This window comes from Rhineura floridana, chromosome 6, assembly GCF_030035675.1.
Source record: "Rhineura floridana isolate rRhiFlo1 chromosome 6, rRhiFlo1.hap2, whole genome shotgun sequence".
Lineage (NCBI taxonomy): Eukaryota > Metazoa > Chordata > Lepidosauria > Squamata > Rhineuridae > Rhineura > Rhineura floridana.
Window position 1 is genome coordinate 51,533,631 of NC_084485.1, and position 15,938 is coordinate 51,549,568.

Consider the following 15,938-nt stretch of genomic DNA (forward strand, 5'->3'; position numbering starts at 1 on the left):
TGCTGCTTTTATTGATCCATGTTTTTTCCCCACTCAGAAAAATATTGATATTAATTTCATTATTTTTAAAGGAAATACTGATATTTTGAAGGAAATATTCATATTTTAAAAGGAAATATCAATAAATTATTCTTACAATTGATGTTTTAGAGACAGATCTTTTTTTAAGTCTGTTTTCAGAAATAGCCATTGAAACTCGCTACATTAAAATCCAGTCCTCAATGACTGAGAATAAGCAAATTGATGGAAAATTCAGTCCCAAATCCAAATTGGGTGGAATTCTAGCACATCCCTACATCAAGCTTATTAAAGTTTCAGAACATCAGCAGCTTCCCTGGAATCAGATGGAAAGGAGAGATAGAGCTGCATTGTCATCTGCATACGGATGACAATGCACCCCCAAATCTCTAGAAAACCACATGGATGTTGAATAAAGCAGGGGACAAAATGGGACCTTGCAGGCACCATAGGCCCAAGGCTAAGATGTTCAGCAGACGTTCCCCAATATCACTTTCTGAAACTAATCTCCCAGGAAGGAGGAGGACCTCCCTAAAACCATGCTGTCATGAGCCCCACAGAAAGGGTGTGGAGTGGCAGCAATGAGGAGTCGGAGCTGGACTTTGAATGGAAAGAAGACACCAGTGACGTGCCTTCAAGTGAGCAGGAGTCTGCAAGCTCCTGCGCCGTGGACAGTGACAGCTCTGCCCCCGCAGATCCAGTTACCAGTGAAGAACCCCATCCCTGCCAAGGGGAGGACTCTCTGCCCATCTCTCACCCCCTTCCGCTGTCCACTCTGCCATCACTGCCACGAAGCCCTCCCCCTCCTGTCTAGGAGGACTCTTCTGAGTCAGCCTGGCCACCTTCACTCTGGACCCATAGGCTCTTGCGCTGGCAATCTCAGTGAGCACTCACTATCCCTCTGAGGAGGAGTGCTCATTTGTGCACATGCTCCCTGTAGTGACTCACAGGCCACGCAAGCAGGGTGCCCACCCATCTTTACTTAAGGTTGGTGAGGGGACGTGTCTAGTTGCTGCGACAACATCCTAGTGTAGTATAGTCGTGCCTTGCATCTTCTAGTTATTATTTATTTATTTATTACATTTGTATACCGCCCCATAGCCGAAGCTATGTTATGAATAGTTATGAGACTGAAGCCTATGTAAATCTGTAAGCTGATTCATGAAGAGCTCCGAACTTACTTTATCCATTAAAGCTACTCAAGAAAAACTCACCTCCACATCCAAGTTTGTCTTCGTTGGTTTCAGGCAAGACAAATGCCTCCATGACCCACGCCTGTCAAGCAGCAGTTCTCTACCCGTATCCAGCTGTGCTGGACCATTGAGCTACCAAAGCTTCTTTGCTCCCCATTATCGTTTCCTTCCAAGGTGGTTGGTTCAGCCCACCCACCCCTTTCTGCTTTCCCACCTTCATGCACAACAAAATCCCACCACTCACAAGAGTTCTTGCTTGAGCCAAGATGGATCTGTTCGTTGCCACGGCTGGAAAGTGACACTGACGGACTGACTTCCTCTTTTGCAGCCTCCAAGAGCAGCTGCTGGTAAAGGAAAGTGGGAAAGGAAGACAGAGAGAATGGGAAATGTACAGCTTCTGAGTCAGGCTCGACTTTTCACCAACGATGAGTATGCCAGATTGGGGGGGGGGGCAAAAAAGACTGCTTAATCCTTTCACTGCATGTGTTTTTCCACTTACGGAAAAAAATAGAGGTATATCTCTGCTGAAACCTGAAGCTGTGGAAGATACACATGGGTGTGCGAAATCTGCAGCATGGCCCACAATTTTACAATGATCGGGCAATAGAGCTGCCTTCTGCCCCAGCACAACTAGAGACCTGCTCCTTACAGCAGAGGAAGGAGGGACCGGCCAGGTAGCAGTACAGGAAGTAAATGGCTGGGAGGCACCGAAGAGGCACTGTTCTCTTCTCTCTTGCTTCAGCCGGAGATTCCAGGGTTAGTGTTGCCAATTCTACCTGTGCAACTCCCCATAAAAGGGAACAGAGCAGGGAGAGGCCCTTTCCTAACACATCTAAAGGTATGCATAGTCCACCACTTAGTTTCTCATCACTTGATGCCAGGGCCGGATTAAGCTGAGGAGGGCCCCTAGGCTGATTGGTGTTTGGGGGGCCCTTCTCCCTACCTTTCCGCTTCTTTTCGCACAGGTTTGCCATCAATCAATTGGCTTCGGGCGGTATAAAAATTGAATAAAATAAATAAAATAAAATAAATCAAGATGGCAGCCAAGGTTTCCCTAGGGGGCTGAAGCCTCTGCCGCCATCTTGGTTGATGGCAGCAATGTGCACATGTAGCATGTGTGCCATCAAGCAAGATGGTGGCAGAGGCTTCAACCCCTTAGGGAAACCTCGGCCGCCATCTTGATTGATGGCAAACCACAAAAAACAGCGGAGAAAAAGGTAAGTGAAGCGGGGGGATGGCGGGTGGTTCAGAAGCTCTTGTCCCACGATAATTTTTTTTCGTTTATGCACGGGCCCCCAAGAGCTCCAGGCCCCTAGGCTTCAGCCTACTAAGCCTAATGGATAATCCAGCCCTGCTTGATGCCTTGCAGCTGAAGGTGCAGACCGATTCCACTGAAAAGTCTTGCCTCCAAGGTGATATAAGCCTTCTTTCTGGGCAGTCCAATGGCTCACTTTCACATGGATATCGGCCCACTTGGTGCTGCATGCACGAACCAGCCCTAATAAATCAGTGTAAACAATGCAGGTGGAAGACCCCTGGCAGTCAGGCTACCTGCTGTGTGGGGTTGTGTGGGGCTGCAGCAAGAAGCATGGAAGAAGATCCCCTGCCTTGGGGTGGCATTACATATTCCTTGGCAATGCTTGTGGGCTCAAGTTTGTATTCTACTAGAAGTGGAGCATCTCAAGGTGGGAAGTGTCTGTGCCAAGGGGAGCCGAAATCCTGTTTGAGCCTGAGCTGGCCTCATCGTGATAGTCACAGACCTTTTATTTATTTGTTTGTTTGTTTGTTTATATCCCACCCTTCCTTCCAGCAGGAGCCCAGGGTGGCAAACAAACAGCCCTTATGTGGCCCAAACTTAGCCCTAATTTCTCTGGTCATCCATTTGGCATGTGGGGTTGAGGAGACAGCATCCTTAAGCCCAACATCCCTATGTGCCAACCTCTTACCTCATACTCCCTCAGGAAGCCAGTGTTGGCCTTGGAACTGTTCTTTGCATGGTGCTGAACAAAATTCTTGAGAGGGACTGGGTGGGAGCTTGAGAAAACATAAGAAATCAATTTAATTATTCAGCTTGCCCATGAAATCCCTCTAACATGAGCCACATTCACAAGAAGGACATGGCCCTAGGAGCAGTTATCAAAGTGCTGGCAATTTGCTCACAAAGCCTGAAAGTAGAGAACAGGGCACTGGTCCCAGGGGGCTTCCTACCTCTATTGAAGAAGAAGCCACTGTTGTTACTCAGGGCAGGCCACACCTATTTGCAATGTGTATGATGCACTTGTTGCTGGTCCCGAAAGACCTTTCCAGATGATGAATTTAAAGCCAGTCTCCTCCCCCTTTGCATTATACTTGTGCTAGCTCTGATCCAGCACCAGTTATGCGATGATCTATTTGTACATAGTGGATGGGAAGAGAAGGTAGCCTTGTTGCAGGGGGCAACAACTATCTTAAGAGGGTGGCTAGGAGAAGAGATCTATGCAAATTAAGTTAATGTGGAAATGGAAACAGGGTAACAACTTACAGCTCCACCCCAGACAGGCCAATGAGCGGGTCTTCAGAGATCTTCTCAAGGATGCAGTTGTGTAGGAAAATGTACTGTCCCTGGAAGAGCAGAGCACACTGTTTATGTACACAGAGGCTCTGAAAGCATCACAGCACACCTTGAAGCAGGAAGGCAACTAGGTCTAACAATTACAGCTGGGAGCTTCAGGCCTCCTGTTGCTGAGCTGGCACAGACTTGCTGTAAGAGCAGCGGTGTGGCTCCATGTTAATGAGGCAGTGGAATCCACTCTGGATTTAGTCCAAACTTTCAAGCTGTCCAAGGTGCTTCAGAGTAACAAACCAACCTGGTCATGTAGCTAGGCATATTAAAAAAAAGTCTGTGCCTCTCCAGATGACCTTTATTCAGCATCCACTGGGCAGGAGAAGTTATACAACAATGGTTGTACAACAATGAGCATTTGTCCTATATTCATTCTGATTTGTTTGTGGGGTGTTTATACATCTTCCTGTTAGTCATTTGTTCATTGTACGCATTTCAATGCATTTCCCTGTCACTTTCCAAACGGCAAAAAGTCCAATTCTTTTTTAAAGTGGACATGTGCTAGAAAACAGCCCTCTAATCCACTTTAACTGCACAAACCTAACATTCCCGCATGTGCCTAAATCTCTCCTGCAAAACAGAGAGCCTAAAGGCACCCTCCTGTGTATGTAACTTGTTGAGCATGCACAATGAATCAATGAAAAAGAGGGCAATTGTCTGGAATACTTCCTCAGCAAAGTCTTAATGCTGAGAAATGCAAACTGATCTTTCTACAGCCTCTCAGCAACCTCTATAGATAAAAACAGAAATAAGCTATATGCAGACTGGTTGACAGCTAATGCTTGGAGCTCCTTGGATGTACCTCATCATGTGCTTAGATTTCTGTAGCTGCCCATTTTGTTAATTTGCTTCTCTTTATGCCCACAGGGGGTGCCCATCCCCTCGCCTCACTGAAATTAGGCTTGAAAGAAGCATTCTATTGTAGCCAATAGAATAGGTTGTGGGGTGTGGTTGGTCACGGGGTATGTGTGTGTGTGTGTGTGTGAGTGAGTGAGTGAGTGAGTGAGTGAGAGAGAGAGAGAGAGAGAGAGAGAGAGAGAGAGAGAGAGAGAGAGAGAGAGAGAGAGATGCCCACAACAACTTTTCCAGTTTGCTAATGTACCTCTGGGCCCAGGCTATGGTCTGAAGGCACATGAGGCCAGCACTCTGCTGAAGCTAGGCAGGGTCAGGTCTGGTCAGTGCCTTGTCTTGGGACCTCCCCCATATCCCTCACTGCTAAGGTTTCTACTTCCTGTTCTTCATGATGAACTTGTTTCTGACCTCTTCTCTATCCCTCCCCATTGGCCACAAATGCTCAATGGAAGGGATGAAGCCATCTTGTAACCTTAAATAATTCTGTGTCAGGGCAACCGCACACCTGAGCAAGATCTCAAAGTTTCTCACCAGAGTCTGAATCATCCGGTGGCGGTTCATCCGTAGACTGTAAATGGTATTGAACACATCTACCACTTTCTCATGCTTCAGCTGCTGCAGGAGCCAATCGAGGGCAATAAAAGTGCCAGTGCGGCCCACGCCTGCGCTGCAATAACATAATGAAATAAGGGATTGTCACAGGCTGCTTCTAGTTCAACTCGGAAGCCTTCATTCTTTCTCATTCTGTGTTCCCTAGCTTTTGTGACTCCAAAGTCAAGAGGAAGAAAGGAGGAACTGCCCCCCCTTCCCACATAAGGCGAGAAAGTTCCAATATGGTTCCTGTGGTTCAGACCTTCCTGTCATCACAGTAACCATAGTTAGGAACCTCCACCCAAAGCCTGACATCACCAGGCTCTTAATTTATCACAGGTCTCACATTATGGTGAAGGTGACTTGAGCACAGTGGATACTTTTCTTTAAATGCTTATATTCAACTCTTCACCAAATCAATAATGGCTAATATGACACACAAGAGCATTTCTGTGTGAGAGCTTCTTTCATTTCAAGGTGGAAGATTTAGCCTCAAACAAAAAGTTCAGCCACCACAGAAGGTTTCATATGGCAAGATCCAGACTGCTATTATATTCTTCATAGGGTGGCTAGATATAAAAGAAGACACCTTTAATAGACTGTAGAAGAGAGAATTTCCACAGGTGTAGCTTATCATGCAACTATTAAAGGTTCAGGAGCCTTTGTCACCCTAGTTGTCCAGATACCCCTGACTTTTGAGGTTAGGTGGGTGGGAAAGGATGCAACCATTGAAAATGTCCCTTGCCTATGAAATGTGCTCCATAGGAAGGCTTGCCTGGTGGTGAATTTTGTTTCGTGTCAGGTATAGACCTTTTTAGTTACCTAACCTGCCTTTTATATATAGATACAGCCCTGAATAGTCAACTTACCAAGCTGACCTTTCAGCAACCATCCATTATAATTGTTTTGTTTTCATGGTATTATATATTTATGTTTTTAACAGTGTTTTAAGTCGCTTGGAGGGTTTTGGTAAAAAGCAACTAACAAATCTAATAATAATAATTTTCATTTTATTTAACAAAATTGATATACTGTTTGAATGTAAAGACCTCTAAGCCATTTACAAAAACACTATTAATAAAACAGTTAAAATCAAGTAGTTAAAAACTTATTTAAAACAACTAAAACAGCTACTATCTAAAAATATTAAAACAGATCAACATCTATGTGTCTGGAAAGGCTTGCCTAAACAGAAGTTTCAAGCAGGTTTTACAAGACTAGTAGTCAAGACTCTGCTTTGTTAGTAACTACAAGTATTCAGAAAGAAAATATTGGGCAGCCCTCCTAGGATTATGCCACTTTAAAAATGCTAGTGGGAATTGTTTATTTAAAAGTTCCTCCAGGTAAAAACATCCTTGCATGTGGAATGCATATCAAAGAAAAGGCAAGGCTAGAACTTTGAGGTCTTTCACACCCAGAAGGTTTTCAAGCATTCCATCCCCTACCTACATTTTGAAGTGGTATTGTCCCAGGAAGACCATACCGCATCCCATTTCTGAATTTTTGAAATGGCTTTTGACTGACCATGGATAATAATGTTTACCACTTGAATGATGCATTGGTAACATGATCCCTTGTTTCCTTCACAGATTCTGGTAGAGAGAAGCAGCCAGGTGGATTGCCTGCAATGTACCTGCAATGTACCAGTGTAGGCCCAGATTCCTTTGCACTCTGCATATGTGCTCGCACCAACTCTACAAAGGCAAAAATGGAGGCTGTAGACTCAGGAACATCATGATTAGGCCATGCTGTGTAGTGCAGGTGGGCCACTCTTCTTTCCATGTTTAGCCCTTCCTGTGATAAGAGATGTCCACATTAGTGCCAACAGGAGCATCCCAGGTATCAGAAGTTGGTTTTGGCCAACAAAGATGACTGACTGAATAAAAAGATTTGGGAATTCTACAAAAAACTGTGACCTCCGCTATGGGCAAGTTCTTTATTTTGAAATTGCAAGAGAGAGAGGACCTGCCATGCAACTGTGTGAAATATACTTCTGCAGATCTTAGCTAGTGTAATCAAGAAAATTGGTCCATGAACTAATGAAGGATGCACTCTTTATTCCAGATTTTCTTAGCAAGCCAAAAAAGACAAGATAACTGCTTGTTTCCATTCTTTAGAACTCCCTGGAACACGACAGCTCTGTGGGTTATTATTTTATTTGCAATTTTGATTTGGCAAGATTATTGGGAGCTGTCATGGGGACCCCAGCATTTCTGGTCTCCTACTCACATGCTGAAGCTTGAACTCCCGTGTAGTCCACTCATCTGCAAAATTCTGAGCTAGCAGATGGATGCTGATCTGCCCAAAAGAGACAGGAAAAGTGTCCGAGGGCCAGTAGTATTCACAAAGTACCTAGCAGGGGAGAAGGATTGCAACAAACATTTTCAAAGGAAGTTGGAAAGTGATAGACAGAACTGAGTACAAACAGAAGCCAGCATAAAACAGATTGGAATTTGCTTGTGTCCACACTAGCGCACATCTATTGATAATACTTGGGTTTTGTTTCCTTATACAACATACTTTGTGCATTCTAACATGCTGTGTGATACATACCTGAAAACAAATGGCTTGGAATGCAGCAAATGTAAAAACCACTTCTACCACATTTTGGAATCTCTTTCTTCACTCATATTTTGCATATATTATATTTGTCAAGGTAATCATAGAAGATAAGATTTCTCCCTCTTTTGACCTCAGCATTCGTGTGCAAGCAAAACAATAAAAAAATTAAAAGAAAGAGATCCAGCTCCAAATCTCAGCTTGCTATGATGTTAATATTTAAAGAAAAGATAAATTGTTTTAATATTATTAATATTTAAAGAAAAGGTTAGATCGTTTTAATACCTGTTGCAGGTTGGCTTGTGATTATCACTCAGTTTTTATGGATGTTTTATAGTTCAAGGTTCTGGTTTTGGTGTACAAAGTTCTATGCACATTAATTATTTATCAGATTAATTATTATTTCTAATATTTTCTATCTTTGTAGAGAGAATTTTGAAGTAGCAACATTCTTTTTTCCAATTTGTTTTTTTAATTCACTGTGAAATCATGTGAGCTCTTCAAATGTGTATTCCCTTTCACTGATGTCAACAAAGTGTTGAGTGTAACTGACAGACAGAAAGCAGCTGGGGGGAAGACACTGACTTGACTGCCTTAATCTGCTCTGCAATGCACTCAAAAAGGAATGTAAACAGGCAATAATTAGGGTTCAAAATAAAGATCGATACCAGAGGAGACTCATGAATAAATAGAGATCATGATATTGATAATTCTGTGCATAGAAAGAAAAGAAAAGAAAGAAAAAATGGAGGAGATTGGAAAAATGAAAAGATATTGGAGGAAAAAAGAATTGGATTGTTAATGACCGTCAGGGGGCCACACTTAAAAACAGAATGTAAAAAAGGAGGGGATTCCATCCATACCCCTTATATACTCAGTTGATCACTGCAATTTGCAGGTGAGGGCCTCCTGCAGATACCATCTTATCAGGAGGTCTGTTCTGCATGATATAGGAAACAGACCTTTAGTGTTGTGGCACCTACCCTTTGGAATTCCCTCCCATTAAATATTAGATAGGCACCATCTCTGTTATCTTTTTGGCGCCTACTGAAGACCTTCCTCTTTCAACAAGCCTTTTATGTAGAGACCTTATCCCAGTCTTTGTCTGTGTTAGAATTGCTTTTTAAGTTGTTTTTAAAGCTTTTTTTAAAAAATATGTTTTTAAAGACATATTGTTTTAATATGTTTTATAGTCTTGTGTTAAAGTGCTTTTAGTGTTCTTGTTTGCTGCCCTGGGCTCCTTCTGGGAGGAAGGGCAGGAAATAAATTTAATAAATAAATAAATAATAAAAATAAATATAGCCATATTTGGTTATTTGCAGTAGCCATTGGAAGGGCAATATTACTTAGTGGCTACCCAATGTGGAGATCGTTGCCGGTAACCAAGGGGGAAGAATGAGGTAATGGAGAGGTTGGTGCAGTAGTGGGAGCATTCGATTGGCTCACCACTGCACCCACGCCATGCCGACCTCTCCCTCTCAGTTACTGGCAGTGACCTCTGGTTTGGAAAGCCCCGTAAGCAAAGCCACCTCACTGCACTCTGCAACTGGTTCTTTGTCATTTATGGGATTTATTTTGATGCTTTATTGTTTATTGCACATCATCCTGGGCTCCCTTGGAAGGGCAGGTCACAAATGTGAATTGGAAGGGCAGCTCATAAATGCAATAAATACCTAAATAAATAGCTTGATCATTGTTAGCACCCTGGGCTCCTTTTGGGAGAAAGGGTGGGATACAATAATAACAACAGTAGTAGTAATAATAATGCTTTCATTGTTTTCCCCCCTCCAATAGATCTTTACCTGTGAGCAAAACCAACACCAGTCCCACATTTTCAACATAATGGGCTATGATTACCCATCATCTTGTAGGAGTGAATTACCTCAGTCATTAACTTAATACAACTTTCCCTTAAGTATGCACACAAGGAGAAATTATTCCTATCCTTCTATATATTCCCATTTGTCAGTAGAAACAGGCTCTTCTAATTCTAGAGTCCATTTAATCATGTAACCTTTAATTTGTTTTTCTTAGCGTTCATCATTTTAAAAGATTTTAAACATTTTTTATCTACTTCCACAATTATATTTTTCAAACGATGTTAATTCAGGCAGTTGGAAATGCTGGACTCTTAGCTTATATAAATAAGATCTTAGTTGTGGTGTAGTGGTTAAGGTGCTAGACTACGACCTGGGAGACCAGGGTTCGAATCCCCACACAGCCATGAAGCTCACTGGGTGACCTTGGGCCAGTCACTGCCTCTCAGCCTCAGAGGGAGGCAATGGTAAACCCCCTCTGAATACCGCTTACCATGAAAATCCTATTTGTAGGGTCGCCATAAGTCGGGATTGACTTGAAGGCAGTCCATTTCCATTTTGTTATCGTATATTTTTTCCACCTGGTGGGGGAGTGTCAGCTGTGGCAATTTTACGTGGGAAAATGGGTGGTGAGAAAACAACTTAAGAACACAAGAACATAAAGAGAAGCTGCTGGATCAGGCCAGTGGCCCATCTGCCCAACTATGGAGGCAGAGCATAGCATCATGGCTAGTAGCCTTTGATAGCCCTGTCCTCCATGAATTTGTCTAATCTACTTTTAAAGCCATCCAAGTTGGTGGCCATCACTACCTCTTGTGGGAGTGAATTCCATAGTTTACCTATGCACTTTGTGAAGAAGTACTTTCTTTTGTCTGTCCTGAATCTTTCAACATTCAGCTTCATGTATGTCCACAAGTTCTAATGTTATCAGAAAAGGAGAAAAGCTTTTCTCTATCCACTTTCTCCATGCTATGCATAATTTTATATGCTTCTGTCATGTCACCTCTTACTCACCTTTTCTCTAAACTAAAAAGCCCCAAACGCTGCAACCTTTCTTCATGGGTGAAAGGTTGAGGCACAGCTCCTTTCAGGGTCAGCACCAGGCATGACTGGGCCCATGGACACCAGCCTGCCCCAGGGCCGCAGCGCCACAGCCCAACAACCCAATAAGCCCACTAATAAGCGCACCCCACCTAGGTCTCTTGTTATGTGAATGATGTGCACGCATGCCTGCCATCAACCAAGATGGTGGCGGGGGCATTAGCCCCTTAGGAAAGCCCCCACTGCAATCTTGGGTGGTGGCAGGCATGCACGCACATGCACAGCATTCATACTGATGCGAGAGGTAGGTGGGGCGTGCGTACAGGCTTATTGAAGCTTGCACTATCTGTATGGGGAGGTGCCTGGGGGCTCCCCATTTGTAATCCAAAGCAGGGTCAGGTTGCAGGAACCAATGCTGTTGCGGACCATGGAACAGGAGTGCCACCCTCCCATCCTAAGGAGGGGCCCTTCAGGGGCCCCTCTGGGCTGCAGGGGCCATCAACCAGTCCTCAACCTGGCCACCCTCTGGCACTGGCTCTAGCTCCTTTGCTCAAGATCACAGTCAACCAATATTGCTTTACAACACAAACAAACAAAAAGGCTGGTGCAAGTTACACACATTTGTATTTAATATCTGGTTTGGCCCTCAGAATTCCATTAGATCTAAAGCAACAGGTCTCTGAGAACACAGAGGAAAAGAAGTCTCTGCCCTGCACATCCATCTAGGATCTCCCAATGCCTGTTACTGAAAAACTACATACACAGACATACACAGTAGGACAGGGATGCACAACCTGAAGCTAGGGGCTGAAAGTAGCCTTCCAGGTCTCTCTGTCTGGCTCTTGAGACTCTCCCAAGTCCACACCACCTCTCTAGCTACACCCCTTCTCTCCAGGCTACACCCTCCACTGTCTGTGCTTTGCACTCTCATTTAGTGTTTTTTCTTGCCTTGAATGTGCCCTTGAACTCTGATAATGCTTCTTCCTTGCCTGGTTGGAGGATAGATAAGATGCGAGAGTAAATTCATATTTGTTGCTCCATCCACTTTTGCTTCTGGCCCCACCCACCATTGGCATGTGGCCCCTGGAAGGTTTCTTAGAAGGGAATATGGCCCTCAAGCTGAAAAAAGTTTCCCACCCCTACAGTATGAGTTTCCATCAGACCTACTCGTCCATTCTCCATGCCCACAGTCAACATAACAATGGTGCAGATATGCTGCTCCCAGACCAGCCGCCAGAAATCATCCAGAGTTTTCTTCAAGGGCCCCTGTGTGGCAATGAACTCCTGTGGGGAGCTGTAACCCTGCAATAACAGAGAAGCAGAATTAGCAATAGCATAATGCCCCTTTTGGATGCATATAAACAGGAAAAGCGTAAAGTACTGTATTTTTTTCTAAATATAGCAGTATTTTGTACTGTATTTTTTTTCTAAATATAGCAGAGCATCCAGCAAACATTAGTGCCGAACAAATCCTATTGAAAGAAATGTCATGTGTTTAATCAGGACTAACATTTGATGGTTGTGCTTATCATCTTGCAGATGTTTGCTATTTCTATATAGCAGTCTTCGCCAACCTGGCACCCTCCAGATGTTTTGAACTTCAACTCCTATCAGCTCCAGCCAGCATAGGCTGATTGGGGCTGATGGGGATTGTAGTCCAAAACTTCTGTAGGGTGCCAGTTGGCAAGGCTGCTGTGTAGCACAAAAGCATTCCAAACAGCCCCTCCAAAAACCCCCCACAAAATATGTAAACTGTTTAGTTAAGACGTTCATTTATACCTTGTATGCTTATTTATATACATAACAAAATTAACTTTTCATGTAACCAATTAACAGATGGATGTATTGTAAATGGCCAGTGTTTAGCTATATGGATTCTGATTGATTACATTCAGAGTTGTGGAGAATTAATTCTCCATCCCCCAAGAGTACTGTTGTATATTTCTTACCACACCCTTTTTCATTATTTTTAAACAGCAAGTTTTAAGCCCTTCTAATAATGGGGGAGAAATGTGGCAAACTGAGCAATCCTATGCTCACTAGACATCAGGACCGCAGAGACCCTAGTGGAGCTTTCCACCAGCATTCTGGGAAAGTTCAGCCAACGTGTCACACTGGTAATTCCATCTCTATTGGTGGAACAACACTTATGCCACTTTCTAAGGCCCCTCAGCTGCCAGATCTGCAGAGTAGCCTTGTACCCTAAAAGGCTCAAATACTAGAATACTACAACATTCAACACAGGACAGGACACACAGAGTAAATAGGAAACTATCAAAGAAAGAGGAAAGATGGCTCTTTCTAAAAATGCTACAGAAGTCCTAGATTAGTGTGCTCTGTGAGTTCTTTCAGAGTGGAGAAGAGGCCCACTGGCTTTCCTAGATGAGCCCACAATCCCCAAGCAGCAGAATACAGTAGATGCAGTGCTATTTGTTCAAGGAATATGAGTTCACAGAATGCAGCCTCATTGAGCTGGAAGAAACCTGAAGACAAGGTAGCTCACTCTGTTATTCAATTTTTGATGCACTAATCCATATCCATGCTATTAATACACACATAAATCAACCCACATCATGATGCATGCTACAATGTGTCACAGAGAGCTGAAATGAAGTAGGCATCCCTTCAGCATACGTCTCTGCACCAGGGATAGGGAATCTGTGGCCCTCCAGATATTGTTGGACAAAAACTTCCATAATCTCTGACCATTGGCTATGCTGGCTGTGGCTGATGGGAGATAGAGTCCAACAATATCTGGAGGACCATAGGTCTCCCATCCCTGCCCTAAACAATTCAGGCTCAAACAAGTATACCAAGTCTCACACCACAGGGTAAGGAAACTTACTTCTTCTCCATCCTTGTCCTGAGATTCAATAGGTAATTTCCCCCCCAAACTAATTCACGCATTAAAACACTCTAGTCACTTTGGTGTATGATCTGTGCCAGAAGCTATACAGGGAGAGTTGGTCTTATTGAACCTCTCTGGGCCAACAAACTAAAACTTAATTCAGGCAAGACAGAAGTGTTCCTGATTTACTGAAACAAGGATAGGGGTTCAGTCTCTTTTGAATGGAGCTTCACTGCTCTTAAAGAATCAGCTTCACTGTTTGAGTGTGTTTCTTGACACGGCCTTTCTCCTGGATTTCCAGGTGGTGGGTGTGGCCAGGCATACCTTTGCCTAATTTAGGCTAGTATACCAATTACATCAATTTCTGGAGATGACAAACATCCTATGGTCACCCATGCCTTAGTTACATCATGACTGGACAACGCAAAGGTGCGCTGTGATAAGGTTTCTTTTGAAAAACATTTAGAAACTTCAGTTGGTACAGAACACAGCAGTGACTGTTCTGACTGGAGCTGATTTTATGGAGTATGTGATTCTCTTGTTGTTTAAGCTTTACTGGCTAACAGTCTGTTTCTAGGCTCAATTCAAAGGAGTCACTATTACATTTAAAACCCTGCCTAAACAGTTTGTGACCAGGATATTTAAAAGGACCATCTCCTTCTCACATATGATCCTCTGAAGTCAACTGGGGAGGTTCTTCTGCTTGTGCCACCACCATCTGAGGTAGAGTTGGTGGGAACAGATGAAAGGGGTTTTTCTCATAGCAGATTCAAGTTTATGGAAGTCTCTGCCTCAGGAGATCTGTCTGGGTTTCTCCCTGATGCTATTCTAACATCACATGAAGATGTTTCTGTTCCAGGAGGCCTTCTGAGCACAGTTTGATTAGCCTGGCTATTTCACAGGTGGAAATTTTTGTCTGCTTCTCCTGTCTGTTTTTAACCCATCTTTTGTCTTATTTTAAACTTTTTGTTGTTTTTTGATCCAATGTCTTGGGTGTTTAGGTTAGAATGGAAAGGCAGGATAGAAATGTGTTTACAAATAAAATAAATGGTCTTGTGTCTGGAAGTTTTCTTGTTAGCCCCCAAAAAGTTGGTTAGTTGAACCACTGAAACGCTGTGTCATGACCCACAATTTGAGAACCCACACAGTGGAGGAACTGGATGAGGACAAAAGGGAATCCTTGGAAGGAGAACTGCTAAAACCAAACTCAGAGGACAAGCCCCTGTAGTGCTTCTGCCTCTCTAACCATGCAGAAGGCAAAGACTACAAACTAAGGCAAGAGCCCTATAACTACCCAGCCAGCTCTTCCAAGGAGGCAGACTCCAGTTGACTCTAGTTCCCTGCAGAGACAATACCTGCTGTTCGCAGGTTGTCCTAACTCCTGTTCTCATCTGCTGTCTGCTTTTGACTGGACTTTTGATTGGACACTGCCTGCTTCCCCTGTAAGCCTCAAGATCCTACAGACTTGGGACTGCAAGAAAGAATTCTCTTAGGCCAAACTAGATGCGATGCAGTTGCATGAGGGGCTTTGTTTTTGTTTTTACTGTTAGTAGCAGGTGTGGAGCCTCTGATCAGGATCTGGACAGTGGGCAGGAAAGGCCATTTAAGCCTTTCCTCCCTCTATACTGTTCCAACAAAAATCACTTGGAGCTGCTATTGGCCTAGGATAGAAGCCTCCATTGGCACCCATTGGCCATTAGCCCCCATCCCCTGCCCACCCCCAGGTGCCTGGTATTAATATCAAAAATCAAAACAAAATAAAAAGGCAACTACAAGTGACATGTTTAGCATCACACCTAAGTTTCTCTCTCAGCTTTCTAGTCCTCCCCATCTAACAGCCCATCTCCAGATGTCACGAATAACTGTCTGGCAAAAGAGAAGCTGCCATCTCTGCCTTGTCTGCTACTGCCTGGGAAAGCTCACACTTTTACAAATATCAAAATGGCCTTGCTGGACCAGGAAAATCATCTCCTCCGGTACTGTGCTTCCAACAGTGGCTGGCCAGCTGGCCACACACTTTCAGCCAATGCAGCCTGTAAAAGAGACACATACGCCCTTGTGCTAAGGTGGTTTGCTTTCTAACCTTAAAGGTTAACGTGCAAATTAAGCACAGCGTTCTTACACAGGCATGCAAACATGACTGCTGTGCAAATCCACATGCATACCATGTACACATAGACAGGCTTGGGTGCGCAAATATGAGTACTGCATGTGCACATATAAAGACTTTTTTTAGCCATTACCTGGATAAATCACCAGAGGGGCATAAGGGATACATCCAAGTGCTTTATTATGCAGCTGTAAATAGCAGGAGAAAGAGGAAAGAGAAATGAAATTTTTAGAGCAGTGGGGCTGCTCAGGGAGAGCCCTCACTCCATTAAATCCAAACATATCTATTCCTGTCTAGGATCAAGCTC

At 43.7% G+C, this 15,938-nt stretch overlaps 1 protein-coding gene across 7 annotated transcripts in view; it reads right to left on the bottom strand.

The window, feature by feature from the left end:
* The window catches only part of LOC133387313 (receptor-type tyrosine-protein phosphatase V-like), a 79,088-nt gene that overhangs the window by 16,234 nt on the left and 46,916 nt on the right, over positions 1 to 15,938 (bottom strand). For 6 of the 7 annotated variants that reach the window (XM_061631840.1, XM_061631839.1, XM_061631842.1 and 3 more), the window contains exons 24-30: positions 11,841 to 11,975; positions 7,486 to 7,608; positions 6,890 to 7,050; positions 5,197 to 5,332; positions 3,733 to 3,812; positions 3,158 to 3,245; positions 1,456 to 1,555 (exon numbers count right to left, since the gene is read on the bottom strand). In XM_061631840.1, the coding sequence (XP_061487824.1) occupies positions 1,456 to 1,555; positions 3,158 to 3,245; positions 3,733 to 3,812; positions 5,197 to 5,332; positions 6,890 to 7,050; positions 7,486 to 7,608; positions 11,841 to 11,975 (823 nt within the window). The remainder of the gene's footprint in view (positions 1 to 1,455; positions 1,556 to 3,157; positions 3,246 to 3,732; positions 3,813 to 5,196; positions 5,333 to 6,889; positions 7,051 to 7,485; positions 7,609 to 11,840; positions 11,976 to 15,938) is intronic. The other variant, XM_061631841.1, reaches the window with a different exon arrangement.